Raw genomic sequence first — 15,158 nt, 5'->3', positions numbered from 1 at the left:
TCGACGTTTCGGGCATAAGCCCTTCTTCAGGAATGTTTAAACAATGTTAAACAAGCAAAATGTCCCAGTTGAACATTTTATTCAATAAATAGCACCTCTGACATTGACGCTCCCCCTTAGTACTGCAACTTAGTGTTAATCTATATTACAGACACTCAGTTGGGTAGGGCTTGAACTGTCAACTTCCTCATTCAGAGGCTCCAGGACTACCGCTAAACAAAAATATGACAGTAATAAATCAAACCAATTTAAAAAAAAACATAACTGTGTTTCTCTATTGAGTACACCAGTGCTGCCCAGGTATTAACTTTTTCAAAACTTAATTCTTGGGATGCAGTTATTGTTAGCAAGGCCAGCATTTATTGTACAAACTGAGTTGACTCTGAGAAGGCAGTTGTGGGCCTTCTTTTAGAACTCTGCAGTCCACATGGTGAAGGGACTCATAATGTCTTTATGTAGGGTACTCTAGGATTTTTACACAGTGATGATGTAGAAGCAGCAACATATGTTCAAGTAGGGTGTTGGATGACTGAGATGGATACTTGCCAATTGTAATGTTTCCATATATCTGCTGCCGTTTGCCCTGCCAGGCACTGGAAGCCATGGATTTAGAAGTTGCTTCTGGAGAAACTCATTGAAATGCATTTCATAGACAGGACCAACTGATGGGATGGAAAATGAGGCCTAAATGTATAAATTGGTCATCACTTACAAATATGGATAGCCAGGTGTGTGAATATTTGCAGAGTTGTCTGTCCGGTGATTGAGTAATTCATATTAAAGGGAACATGAAAGGATTTTTCTTCCAGGTTTGGGCAAATAGTAGCGCAGAATTAAAGATAAGGCTTTAACGTATAAATTGAAGAGAACCGTCTCAAAGTTGATTGAGAGACAACATGAAGTCATGTTCCCCAGATTTGGAAAATGTACTGCATGGCTACATCTTCACCCAGTGCCAGTGGGAAGTATGGGAAACAATTCTTATCTTTTAACAAATTATTCCCAACAACATACAGAGAACAAACACTGTGGGACACCAAACACAGAAGGATTCAATTCAATATGATCTGCAATTCTGAAATTCCAAAGATAGGAAGGATTTTTTCTTTACATTTATAAAGGGCTGGACTTCAAAGCAATGAGGGAATAATCCAAGCAAATCAATACAAGGAAAGAGTTCTATCATATTTCAGGTAAAAGAAGTACAACATGCTAAGTATTTAAAACGCATCTGTACTTTAAAACAACAAGCTTGGGATAAACACCCCAAATATATTCATAAACTTATCGAAGATGGAGTAAAGAATGAGCATTACAAATAAAGTAGCTGCAGAGAAAAGGTTTAGTAACACAAATATAAGCACATTAATAGTGTAACCTAAGGATGACAAAGAAACCGAGATAATACATAGCTAAAAATGCAAAACAACAGTAACTTAATTCAGTACTTCAACAGTGAGAAGCTCAGTGTTAACCATCTGGAAACAGGAAACAGTAGCCTAGAAGGAAGAAAAATAATTATCTTTGTATAGCACCTTTCATAACTTCAATATTCCCCAAAGTGTCTCCCAGTCAATAAAATACAGAATTGTAAGTCATTACTTGGGTTGTTCACTAATAGTCACTAGGTTAAGACAGATACTGTAGCCTGTGCTGCCTCAGTTCTACTTGAGGCCCATGCATCCTATGGCAGTTCAACCTCAACATTTGTCAACTAGTTGTTTTAAATAAACAGACAGTGTTCCTTCTAGTCAGGAAATGGATTTTATGGCAACCTCAATATAGCCCAAAGAGCAGCTGACTTATCCACATCAGGGTTTCACAACAGTAGTTAGATAATTAACTAGTTGATCTATTTGTTTGGAGTTAAAAATCACACAACACCAGGTTATAGTTCAACAGCGGTGCTCCGAAAGCTAGTGTGCTTCCAATTAAACCTGTTGGACTATAAACTGGTGTTGTGTGATTTTTAACCTTGTACACTCCAGTCCAACACTGGCATCTCCAAATCATATTTCTTTGGAGGATAAATAGTAGTCAGGACACCAGGAGAACTCTCTTCATTTTCAGATAGTGCCTTCGTATATGCAGGACTTTGGGGGTGGGAGAGTGGCAGTACATTATTTTCTGTTTAGAAAGGTCAACACAGCGATAATGGATGGAATTTGTGCATCTCTGAAGGTAGTGAAAAGGGCAAATAATTGGGCAGGTTAGTCCTGAAGAGATAACTTTCTCCCACCTCATCACCTCATTAATTCAGTGCTGGGTGAGAAGTCCATGAGGGATTTTCATGACCTGCTTCAATTAAAGCTTTTAAGCGATCCATGCATGGCCACCTCCCTGACTAGCTGCTTTCATGATGGCCACAGAAAATGGCTCAATTCTCAGCCTGTGAAACCAGGGCAGTCAGCAGCTGGGTTTGAGTGGGGGTTGGGGGATGCTGTGTCCCCAGTTGTCTCAATCCTTAGTGCAATCTGAAGCTCAGATTGGGGGAAAATGTGAGGCACTGGGTGGGGTGATCTCTGGAAGCCAAAATCTGTCCTTACCTCCGACCTCTCTGACATCACTTCCCCACCCTATGACGAGAGGATAAAAGTCAGTTAAGGGATAAAGATCTCACTGCAGGATTTCTCCCTGCCACTGCCCGCCCCTGTAGTATAGGCCTTGACCAGCAGTCTTTAGGATATAGAAGCTGCCGGCCTCTGATTGGTGAGCAGCATCTGGTGACTGGGACACCAGTAGCAAGGCTTAACATAGGCTGAGAAACCTGCCCACGCTCACCCACCAGCTTGTATTGAGCTGATTGGCACACAGTGGGTTCAGTTAGTTACATTGGCAGGGCGGGTGTCTCACCCACCTGAACACTTCATCACAAAACCAGGCCCAATGCATCAAATAGGAAATAAATAGAGATCTTAAGAAAGAGCTCATATTACCGAAGAGGAGGTGTTGGAGGTCTTAAAACACATAAAGGTAGACCAATCCCTGGGACCTGATCAGGTGTTTCCTGGAACTTTGTGTAAAAAGATTGCTGGGCCCCTTGCTGAGATACTTGTATCATTGACAGCTACTGTGAAGTGCTGGGAGACTGGAGGTTGGCTAACATGATGCTATTATTTTAAGAAAGGCTGTAAGGAAATCCCAGGGAACTATTGACAAATGAACCTTATGTCAGTGGTGGGTAAGTTGTTGGATGTAATTTTGAGGGACAGGATCTACATGTATTTGGAAAGGCAAAAACTGATTAGGAATAGTCAGCATGGTTTTATGTGTGGGAAAGTGTCTCTCACGAACATGACTGAGTTTTTTGAAGAGGTGACAAAGAAGATTGCTCAAGGCAGAGCAGTAGACATTGTCAGTAAAGTGTTTGACAAGGTTCCACATGGTGGATTGGTTAATAAGGTTAGATCTCATGGCATCTAGGGGGAGCTGGCCAATTGAATGCAAAATTGGCTTGAATGTAGGAGACAAAAGATAGTGGTGGAGGGTTGCCTTTTAGACTGGAGGCTTGTGACCAATAGTGTGCCACAAGTATTGGTGCTGGGTCCATTGCTTTTCATCATCTATATAAATGATTTTAGATTTTAGATTAGATTAGATTACTTACAGTGTGGAAACAGGCCCTTCGACCCAACAAGTCCACACCAACCCGCTGAAGTGCAACCCACCCAGACCCATTCCCCTACATTTATACCTTTACCTAACACTACGGGCAATTTAGCATGGCCAATTCACCTGACCTGCACGTCTTTGGACTGTGGGAGGAAACCGGAGCACCCGGAGGAAACCCACGCAGACACGGGGAGAACGTGCAAACTTTTGATGTGAATATAGGAGGTTTGGTTATTAATTTTGCAGATGAAACAAAAATAGTTGGTGTGGTGGACGGTGAAGAAGATTATCTCAGATTACAACGGACCTTGATCAGATGGACTAATGGGCTGAGGAATGACAGATGGAATTTAATTTAGACAAATGTGAGGTGTTACATTTTGGAAAGTCAAATCAGGGCAGGACTTACACAATTACCAGTAGGTCCTGGGGAAATGTTGCTGAGGAAAGAGACCTCTGGATGCAGGTGCATAGTTTCTTGAAAATGGAGTCGCAGGTCGACAGGGTGGTGAAGAGGGTATTTGGTAAGCTTGCTTGCATTGGTCAGAACATTGAGTATAGGAGTTGAGATGTCATGTGCAATTATACATAACATTGCTTAGGCCATTTTTGGAGTACTGCATACAATCTGTTGACTTTCTATAAAAAGGATGTTGTCAAACTTGAGAGGGTGCAGCAAAGACTTACAAGAATGTTGCTGGGACTGGAGAGTTTGAGTGATGGGGAGGGGCTGAATGGGCTGGGGGCTATTTTCCCTGGAGAGTCAGAGGCTGAGGGGTGACATTATAGAGATTTATAAAATCATTCGAGGCATGGATAGGGTAAATAGGCAAGGTCTTTTTCCCAGGGTAGGGGAACCAAAGCTAGAGGGCATAGGTTTCCGGTGAGAGGGGAAAGATTTAAAAGGGACCTAAGGGGGTAGCTTTTTCATGCAGAAGGTGGTGCGTGTATGGAAGGTGCTCCCAGAAGAATTTATAGAGGTGCAGTTACAATTTAAAAGGCATCTGAGTGGGTATATGAATATGGATGGTTTAGAGGAATACATGCCAAATGCTGGCAAATGGTACTAATTCAGATTAGGATATCTGTTCAGCGCGAATGAATTAGACCAAAGGGTCTGTTTCCGCATTGCATGATTCTAAACGGTCATCGTCTGTGCTGTGATAACTCTGTGATTTTAAATCAACTCATTATTACAGAAACGTCATGAATTAGCATCCCATTTGACAGAGTGCGCACTTCTATTTACACTTTTGCTGTTACTTCACTTCTAATGTACAAGGCAAGACTGATGAATATGCCTTCATTGAGCAGGAGTATTTCAGTAGTGATAGTACCTCTAATATGTGAGAAATACAAGTTCTATTCAGACTGAAAACCGGTAAAGTCACAGCAATAAAGAGCAATTATCCCAAACCATTAAGAAACATTTGGTAGGAAATTCAAGGGGAGGTTTTGTGGCTCAGTGGTAGTGTCCCTACCCATGGACTGGAAGACACTGGTTCAAGTCCCACCTGCTCCAGAGGTGTGTGATAACATCTCTGAACAGGTCAATTACAAAAACAATTGGCTAAATTAGATTAAGTGAAGCAAAACCTCATGAGATTTAAGGGGGTTCTGGTAATGTAGCATTAATGTCCCTAACCCTGGTCCAGGAGACCCTGGCTCAAGTCCTACCTGCACCAGAGGTGTGTGATGACATCTCTGAACAGGTCGATTAGAAAAATAGGAGAGTAGATTCAAGGTCTCGGACTTTTTTTATGAGGGGGCCACTGAATACTGAAAAGTGCCAGATGTGGATGTAGGTTTGCTGGCTGATCTGGAAGATTTGTTTTCAGACATTTCGTCACCATACTAGGTAACATCTTCAGTGAGCCTCCTGATTAAGCACTGGTGGTGTAGCCCGCTTTCTACGTATGTGTTTGGGTTTCCTTGGGTTGGTGATGTCGTTTCCTGTGGTGATGTCATTTCCTATGGTGATGTCATTTCCTGTTCTTTTTCTCAGGGGGTGGTAAATGGGATCCATGTCAATGTGTTTGTTGGGATGCCATGCTTTGAGGAATTCTCATGCATGTCTCTGTTTGGCTTGTCGTAGGATGGATATGTTGTCCCAGTAGAAGTGGTGTCCTTCCTCATCCACATGTAAGGATACTAGTGACAGTGGGTAATGTCTTTTTGTGGCTAGTTGATGTTCATGTATCCTGGTGGCTAGTTTTCTACCTGTTTGTTGGTTACAGTTCATACAAGGTATTTTGTAAATGACATTAATTGTGCTTGTTGTCTGTATAGGGTCTTTCAAGTTCATTAGCTACTGTTTTATGTGTTGGTGGGTTTGTGGGCTACCATGATGCCAATAGGTCTGAGTAGTCTGGCAGTCATGTCCGAGACATCTTTGATGTAGGGGAGAGGGGCTAGGGTTTCTGGACGCGTTTTATCTGCTTGTTTGGGTTTGTTGCTGAGAAATCAGTGGGGACCCGTTCTTTTTGAATAGGCTATATAGGTGATTTTCCTCTGCTTTGTGTAGTTCCTCTGTGCTGCCATGTGTGGTGACTTGTTGAAACAATGTTCTGATGCAGCTTCGTTTGTGGGTGTTGCGTGATTGCTTCTGTCGCTCAATATTTGGTCCGTGTGTGTTGTTTTCCTGTAAACGCTGGTTTGAAGTGCCCCATTGGCTGTTCGCTCTACTGCAACATCTAGGAATGGCAGTTTGTTGTTGCTTTCCTCCTCGTTAGTGAACTTTATGCCAGTGAGGGTATTATTGATGGGCTTGAGGGTTTCCTCTAATTTGTTTCGTCAAGACCATTCAGAACCTCAACCTGAGCTACAAATCTCAAAACCCGCGAGGTGCCAGAAGTGCTGAAGTCTAAAAGCCCGTTGTATCTCATCGCTCAAAGCACTTTGAGCATCTTAAAATTGTGTCAGATGCTATGTAAATGCAAACCATTCTTTATGCTTCAAATATAAAGTGCTGCATTTGGTTTTTGAGTCAGGAACCTGATGCTGGGGTCTAAAGGTTGTAACCCCATACTGTGTCCAGAGCAGTCACTCAGCAATCGTTTGCCCTGAATTGGCCAATTGGCACCCCTTCATGTTTAGTTAAAAATGAGGAATGGAATCTTGAGGTTGTGGGTCAGTAGGCAGCCCTTTCACTCAGAAACGACAGTAGTCTTCGCTAAGATAAAGAGACTCCATCTTGAGCCAACCTCTCAGCAACTTTAAAACAATCTGAAGTCAAACAGCATACCTTCATTGTCTACGAGTTAAAATCTGGAGCTCCCACCCTCTCAGTACTCTGGGTCAACCTACACTACAAGGACTGTAGCAATTCAAGAAGGTAGCTCAACACCACTTTCTTCAGCTCAATTTGTATTGGGCAACCGATGCAGGCCCAGCCAGTAATGCCCATATCCCACGAATGAATAAAGAAACACTGATGCAGAGGGATCTGACTTTTTAAAAACAAAAACCACAGATTGCTGATACAATGATTAAGTTGTGCTTTGTGAATTTTTAAATATGGAGAAAGTGAGAACTCCAGATACTGGAGATTAGAGTTGAGAGAGTGGTACTGGAAGAGCACAGCAGGTCAGTCTGCATCTGAGGAGCAGGAGAATTCGATGTTTTGGGCATAAGCCCTTTATCAGGGATCATTCAGAATGGAAATATCGATTCTCCTGCTCCTCGGAAGTTGCCTGACCCGCCATGCTTTTCCAGCACCACACTCTCGAATTTTTAAATATGTTTATTTTGATGACATCAAGGGTGGACACTCTTACTCTTGGGTTTTCCACATCAGTTTGTTTGGAGGGTACATATGAATGTGTCACTGCTGAATTATAGTCACACGGCCAGGTCTTATTGGAGGAATCTGGAAGTAAATGGCCTTCAGCATCGTGTTTGGTTTAGCTGATCTCCTGAAGAAGGGCTTATGCCCGAAACGTCGATTCTCCTACTCCTTGGATGCTGCCTGACCTGCTGCGCTTTTCCAGCAACACATTTTTCAGCTCTGATCTCCAATAGACAAACATGTCCATTCCAAAGGGCTGAATTTTTATGGGGATCAAGAGTGAGAAAGGAGGCAGGAGTCAGGAACTGGTGAGAGAGTATAGATCACTTTCCAGTCACCATCACATTCTGCCAGTGGGAGGATGGTCTAAGTAGAGGCATTTTTCATAGCAGTTGAACAATGGACCATCCATTGCATTGGAAGAATAGCTGATGATAGCTGCCAACTCACCTGCAGTCCTCCTAATTGATCACTGTGTGGTCCATGGAGTGCCCTCTCATCATGGCAATAGGTGTGCATGTGGCAACATGCTCCTCACCCCACCCACTGCTGCCATTCCTACACACTCATTGGACCCTGCCTGACTGACTCGGTGACCCCCAGTCCTACCTACTCCCAAGGATAGTGTCCATTATCTGACAGCTGTTGGAGAACGGACCTCATCCCTTAAAGGACGGGAATGCCAAAGTCAGCTGAAATGCTGCAAGGAAGGGCCAGAGATCTGGAATCCACCAAATAGCCAAGCCTAGGTGGCTCATGCCCATCATTTTGTCACTGCTACCCCAATACAATCCAGGCCACAATGTGTACAAGTATCCCTTGGCACAGAATCCTAACAATAAAGTAGAAAGAAAGGACAAAGTTCAAAGTTAAACATTACAGCGATTATAGTATAGCGTGAAACATACAAAATAAGGTTAAAAGTTACACATTGCAGACCTTCTTAGTTTTAAGGAGAAAATAAAGAAATAAAGCTGAAAGTTCAAACATCACAGTCCTTCTTAAGTGCTTAGCTACAGTAGGACTGCACTCCGAGGAATCATCTTGAAACCAGAACTTCATGCTGAGGCTGATATTGATACCTGAGATTGGAATTACACTGAGAACCTCAAACATGTCAGACATTTGTCTGAAATCCCTTCTATGGCTCATCAGTAGTGTTAACCAATTTAACTTTTAATAGATGTGGAGAGGTGCTGGTGTCGTAGTAAGTAATCCAGCATCTAAGGCTAATGTCTTGGAGACATGGGGCTCAAATCTCACCACGGCAGACAACAAAATTTGAATTGGTGTGTGTGTGTGTGTGTGTGTGTGTTAGGGGGGGGTCGCGTGGATGGTGTTGTTGAATTAAATAAACAGGGGATTTAGAAGGTCTCTTCAGTCTAGGAACTGACTTCGAAAAATACTTGGAATTAAAAAAACTAGCCAAATGGAAACTGTAAACACAAACAATTATCTTAAAAACCCTGGGTCAATAATGTCATCCTTACCTGGTCTGATTGACATGTGACTCCAGAGCCACAGTAATGTGGTCACCTCTTAACAATTAGAGATGGACAAGAAATGGTGACCCAGCCAGTGACACGCGACTGCTCATGAATGAATAACGAAAGTATTTGTGCAGTGTAATTTCTTGATCTGAGTTCCTACATTACAATAATAGCGACACATCGAAATAACATGATTGGCTGTAAAATAGGCTGAGACAGCCTGAAAAGAATTATAGAAATTATTTCTTATATTTCAAATAGAAATACATTTATAGTATAAATTTTTATAGATGCACCATCAAAACTATCCTATCTGGATGCATCACGTTAAAAGTCACACAACACCAGGTTATAGTCCAACAGGTTTAATTGGAATCACACTAGCTTTCGGAGCATCGCTCCTTCATCAGGTGGATACATCACAGCTTGGTATGGCAACTGCTCTGTCCAAGAGCACAAGACACTACAGAGAGTTGTGAACACAGTCTAGTCAACCACACAAACTAGCCTTCCATCCACTGATTCCGTCTATACTTCTCGCTGCACAGGAAGGCAATCAGTATCATCAAGGAGCCTCCCAGCCTGGTTGTAATCTCGTTCAACCTGTTCCATCAGACAGAAGATACAAGATTAAACACACACACCAACAGGTTCAAGAACAGCTTCTCCCCCGCTGTTATTAAACTTATGAATGGACCTCACAAATTTTAAGTTTAATGTTGATCTCCCTCTTTGTGCACCTTCTCTGCAGCCGTAACATTGTATCCCTCCCTCTGTTCTATGACCATGATGCATTTCGTATGGTAAGATCTGCCTGTGCTGCAGGCAAAACAAAACTTTTCACTGTATCTAGGTACATGTGGCGACAATAAATCAAATCAAAAAGTGCGAAATTGTTTGATAAATGGTATTTTTAACCCCTTGCTGTCTGTTACCAGAAATGGCAATGTGTGGAAGATGCTTCAGGAAAGCTTCGACTCCACAAGTGCAAAGGAACAACAAAAATGCCAGCTGGCAGCAAGAAAAGTAAAAGCCTGCGCACCCAGACCTACAGCAGTAAGGATTGCGAATGCTCAGAGAGTAGCTACAGGATGAGTCCATCTGAGAGAAGAAACCAGAGACAGTTCCTCAGGATCCACACGACTCACAGTGAGTAGAGAACATCCCATGACCTTATATGAACTGTTCAACATCTCTTCGGAACTGGTGCTTTGGTGCCACCTAGTGAATCAATGTCACGAGTACAATTTAAATTTCAGATTCAAATAGTATTCCACCAAACAGTATGTGAAAGATGAAGACAAACAAGATAACTTATTTTTCACACACATAATATTGAATTCAGCAAACACAAATATAGCTTTAATATTGGCTCTGAATAATATTAACATGACTCCATATTATTTTCTGGCTTCAAAGGTGAGCCTTGATTTTGCCCTTCCTTGTGAAAGAAAGTGATAATGCAATAGCAACTGACCAGATGTTAGCTTTTCCTGTATTTGGATTTTGGTCACATGAAAACAGGTTTTAAAGAAATTAAGTTTGCAATATTTACAGCATTACGCTTACCCTGGACATGACCCTCAAGAGGATGATTAAATCTAGCTGGACATGTGCAGTGATGTCAGCCAGCTCAACCTCAGCACCACCTCTCTCATCTCCTCTGCTGTTACTAAATTAGGATCACTGAAACATTGACTCTGCTCTCTTTGCTGCCATACATGCTGAATATCTCCAGCAATGTCTGCTTTTGTTGCCAGATTATCACTCTCTTTTGGATGTAGGTTTGCTCGCTGAGCTGGAAGGTTCATTTCCAGACGTTTCGTTGGCCTACTAGGTAACATCTTCAGTGGGCCTCAGGCGAAGCACTGCTGAAGATTCCTGCTTTCTATTTATCACCAACCCAAAGAAGCCCAAACATATAAATAGAAAGCAGAAATTTTCAGTAGTGCTTCGCCTGAGGCCCACTGAAGATGTTACCTAGTAGAGTGACGAAACATCTGAAAATGAACCTTACAACTCAGTGAGCAAACCTACTTCCAAAACCTCAACCTGAGTCATAGTCATAGAGTCATAGAGATGTACAGCATGGAAACAGACCATTCGGTCCAACCTGTCCATGCCAACCAGATATCCCAACCCAGTCTAGTCCCACCTGCCAGCACCCGGCCCATATCCCTCCAATCCTATTCATATAGCTACAAACTTCTCAAAACTCACTATTATCACTCTCTGCTAACCTGACATCCTGTTCTAGGTGCACTGAAATTTCCTCCAATTATATATTAGCAATATTGAAGCCATTCAAAGGATGATTAATATTGGGAAATATCATTGATTCAAACCCTCTTCCTACCCAATTTCCAATGTTAACATGTTTACTGTTGACATACCTGAGGCCAGTTTACTTGGACGAGGGACTGCGGTGCTGTTAGTCCGTACAACCTCGTGTTGAACAAAAGGATGATTTTGAGCATGAGCTCAAAGGTCAATTTATTTAAGATCAGGAAATCATGGGAATGTCACATTACTCCTTAAATTGTTTTATTGCAGCAAAGCAAATGGAAATGGGTAACTCGTGTGCTTCATAAAATTATGTAATGAGCAGAGTGCCATTTATGTCGGTCACTCATTACACTAAAAAAGTTACTTTCACTGCCTTCTGTGAGCAGTGTCCACCTGCTGCTGACCAGACATAGAGTCATAGAGATGTACAGCACGGAAACAGACCCTTTGGTCCAATCCGTCCATGTCGACCAGATATCCTAACCCAATCTCGTCCCACCTGCCAGCACCTGGCCCATATCCCTCCAAACCCTTCTTATTCATATACCCATCCAAGTGCCTCTTAAATGTTGCAATTGTGCCAGCCTCCACCACACCCTCTGGCAGCTCATTCCATACATTTACCACCCTCTATGTGAAAATGTTGCCCCTTAGGTCTCTTTTATATCTTTCCCCTCCCACCCTAAACCTATGCTCTCTAGTTCTGGACTCCCCCACCCCAGGGAAAAGACTTTTGTCTATTTATCCTATCTGCGCTCCTCAAAATGTTTGTAAACCTCTATAAGGTCACTCCTCAGCCTCCGACGCTCCAGGGAAAACAGCCCCAGCCTGTTCAGCCTCTCCCTGTAGCTCAAATCCTCCAACCCTGGCAACATCCTTGTAAATCTTTTCTGAATCCTTTCAAGTTTCACAACATCTTTCCGATAGGAAGGAGGCCAGAATTGCACGCAGTATTCCAACAGTGGCCTAACCAATGTCCTGTACAGCCGCAACATGACCTCCCAACTCCTGTACACAATACTCTGACCAATAAAGGAAAGCATACCAAACGCCTTCTTCACTATCCTATCTACCTGCGACTCCACTTTCAAGGAGCTAGGAACCTGCACTCCAAGGTCTCTTTGCTCAGCAACACTCCCTCGGATCTTACCATTAAGTGTATAAGTCCTGCTAAGATTTGCTTTCCCAAAATGCAGCACCTCGCATTTATCTGAATTAAACTCCATCTGCCACTTCTCAGCCCATTGGCCCATCTGGTCCAGATCCTGTTGTAATCTGAGGTAACCCTCTTCACTGTCCACTACACCTCCAATTTTGGTGTCATCTGCAAACTTACTAACTGTACCTCTTATGCTTGCATCCAAATCATTTTTGTAAATTACAAAAAGTAGAGGACCCAGCACCGATCCTTGTGGCACTCCACTGCTCACAGGCCTCAAGTCTGAAAAACAACCCTCCACTACCACCCTCTGTCTTCTACTTTTGAGCCAGTTCAGTATCCAAATAGCTAGTTCTCCCTGTATTCCATGAGATTTAACCTTGCTAATCAGTCTCCTATGGGGAACCTTGTCAAACGCCTTACTGAAGTCCATATAGATCACATCTACCGCTCTGCCCTCATCAATCTTCTTTGTTACTTCTTCAAAAAACTCAATCAAGTTTGTGAGACTTGATTTCCCATGCACAAACCCATGTTGACGATGCCGAATGAGTCCTTGCCTTTCCAAATACTTAGAACATAGAAGAATACAGCGCAGTACAGGCCCTTGGGCCCTCGATGTTGCGCCGATCCAAGCCCACCTAAACTACACTAACCAGGATTCCCTTCAACAACTTGCCCACCACTGAGGTTAGGCTCACCGGTCTATAATTTCCTGGCTTGTCTTTACCGCCCTTCTTAAACGGTGGCATCATGTTTGCCAACCTCCAGTATTCCGGCACCTCACCTGTGACTATCGTTGATACAAATACCTCAGCAAGCCCTCGAATTCCTCTGGCCGTGTCCAAACTCATATCACTCCGTACTGATAGATATTCTGAGTTCCTGGCAAAGGTTGCTGAGTAGAAATTCAGCCCCAGGTCCCAATTTATGTCATCTCCACCACAACCGTTAGATCAGAAAGCACCATGTGATGTAAGTGGGCCAATGTCTTTGGAGAGATTTGTAATCTATGTAATCCTATATCCTTTCAGTCAGTCCTGGGCTTGGGCATCTTTCCTTTCAATCCTGGGCTTGGGCATCTTTCCTTTCAATCCTGGGCTTGGGCATCTTTCCTTTCAATCCGGGGCTTTGGCATTATTCTGTTTATCTCTCCCAGCTCTTCCCTCGCCTTTTGGTCAGTGACTGAAGAACTGGGAAAGATAAAAGGAAAGATGTCTAAGCCCCAGATTCCCCCACCAACAAAAACCAGCAAGTTTCTGTAAGTGGTAGCTCTGCTTTGACCTGTTTTTGGTACTTTTTAAATCTGATTTCTTTAGTACTAATTCTCTCCAGTGATTTGAGTTGGCAACAGAAGGCAACCATGCCAGAGTAAGGCAGTCATAACAACACTATATTTTCAAAAGGGTTGCCGGTTTTCAACATTCCCTGCTGAGTTGAATCGGCGCCATTAGTGGCGTCTGTATTAAAATATACTTTCCCTTCCAAACAGAATTTAAACCTCGCTTCATTCACACTCGGCCAATCCGCTCGGTTTCAGTCGAATTAGAAGGTGAGATTTATGACATTGACCTGGAAATTAAAGAACTCAAGTCACTGGTGCCAAAAAATATGAGCGCAGCCTATTCCCGAGAGGAAGGTCCAGCTGAAGAGGGAGACGAGAACAAGGATGTGATTGCTGAGGGCGGCAGGAAGGCTGATGAGTCACTGCTAGATTCAGTCAAGGTCACACACAAGTAAGTCTGCCTTACTCACTGAACCGTTACGTCCCATGCCTTCAGAGGTCTAGCTTTTCTGTGCAGAGGTACCTTGAAGTGGTACCAGTCGGCTGACACAGTGGTTAGTACTGCTGTCTCACAGCTCCAGGAACCTGAATTCGATTCCCCCCTCGGATGACTGCCTGTGTGGAGTTTGCAAATTCTCCCTGTGTCTGCGTGGGTTTCCTCAAGGTGCTCCAGTCTCCCCCCACAGTCCAAAGATGTGCAGGTTAGGTTGATTAGCCATGGGAAATGCAGGGTTATAGGGGTGTGGGGGGTAGGTCTGGGTGGGGAGAGTTCAGAGGGTCGGTGTGAACTTGATGGGCTGAATGGCCTGCTTACACGCTATAAGGATTCTATGAAAGTACCCATAACAAGTTTTGATTGTGTTCTTTTGTGTATATTTTAAAAAGGTAAAAACAATGACTGCAGATGCTGGAAACCAGATTCTGGATTAGAGTGGTGCTGGAAAAGCACAGCAGTTCAGGCAGCATCCGAGGAGCAGGAAAATCTGACGTTTTGGGCAAAAGCCCTTCATCAGGAATACAGGCAGAGTGCCTGCAGGGTGGAGAGGGTGCCTGTATTCCTGATGAAGGGCTTTTGCCCGAAACATCAGATTTTCCTGCTCCTCGGATGCTGCCTGAACTGCTGTGCTTTTCCAGCACCACTCTACTCCAGTATATTAAAAAAACCTCTGCTTTGACCCACAAAGCTGTCTTTTTCTGTTGTAAATCATTCATGTGCTGTTTTCTTTACTGATTTCTTTCTTGAAGGTGTTTCATTCTTGCCAATGACACCGTGCATTGTGAGAAAGAGCTGTATCAGTCAGCAAGAGCATGGAAGGACCACAAGAGTTACATAGACAAAGAGGTTAGATATTTTCAAATTGGCAGACAGCTAATATTATCGACATCGGGCAAGGGCACAGATTCTGTCAGGCTAATGGGCTCTTGCCCACCATTCGGTGAACTGGAATGTACCCCCTGTCACTTCCTTGGGAGACACCTGATGGAATCCACCATCAGGTCTTGCCTCCCCCAAATGACCCCTGCTACACAAGACGTGCC

The 15,158-nt window shown here is 43.3% G+C and overlaps 1 protein-coding gene across 4 annotated transcripts in view; it reads left to right on the top strand.

Moving 5' to 3' along the window:
- The window catches only part of sulf1 (sulfatase 1), a 308,830-nt gene that overhangs the window by 267,872 nt on the left and 25,800 nt on the right, over positions 1–15,158 (top strand). For all 4 annotated transcript variants that reach the window (XM_043689229.1, XM_043689233.1, XM_043689232.1 and 1 more), the window contains exons 13-15: positions 9,828–10,038; positions 13,827–14,070; positions 14,865–14,961. In XM_043689229.1, the coding sequence (XP_043545164.1) occupies positions 9,828–10,038; positions 13,827–14,070; positions 14,865–14,961 (552 nt within the window). The remainder of the gene's footprint in view (positions 1–9,827; positions 10,039–13,826; positions 14,071–14,864; positions 14,962–15,158) is intronic.

The sequence above is a fragment of the Chiloscyllium plagiosum genome, chromosome 4, assembly GCF_004010195.1.
Source record: "Chiloscyllium plagiosum isolate BGI_BamShark_2017 chromosome 4, ASM401019v2, whole genome shotgun sequence".
NCBI lineage: Eukaryota > Metazoa > Chordata > Chondrichthyes > Orectolobiformes > Hemiscylliidae > Chiloscyllium > Chiloscyllium plagiosum.
This window is presented reverse-complemented; position numbering and strand designations above follow the sequence as displayed.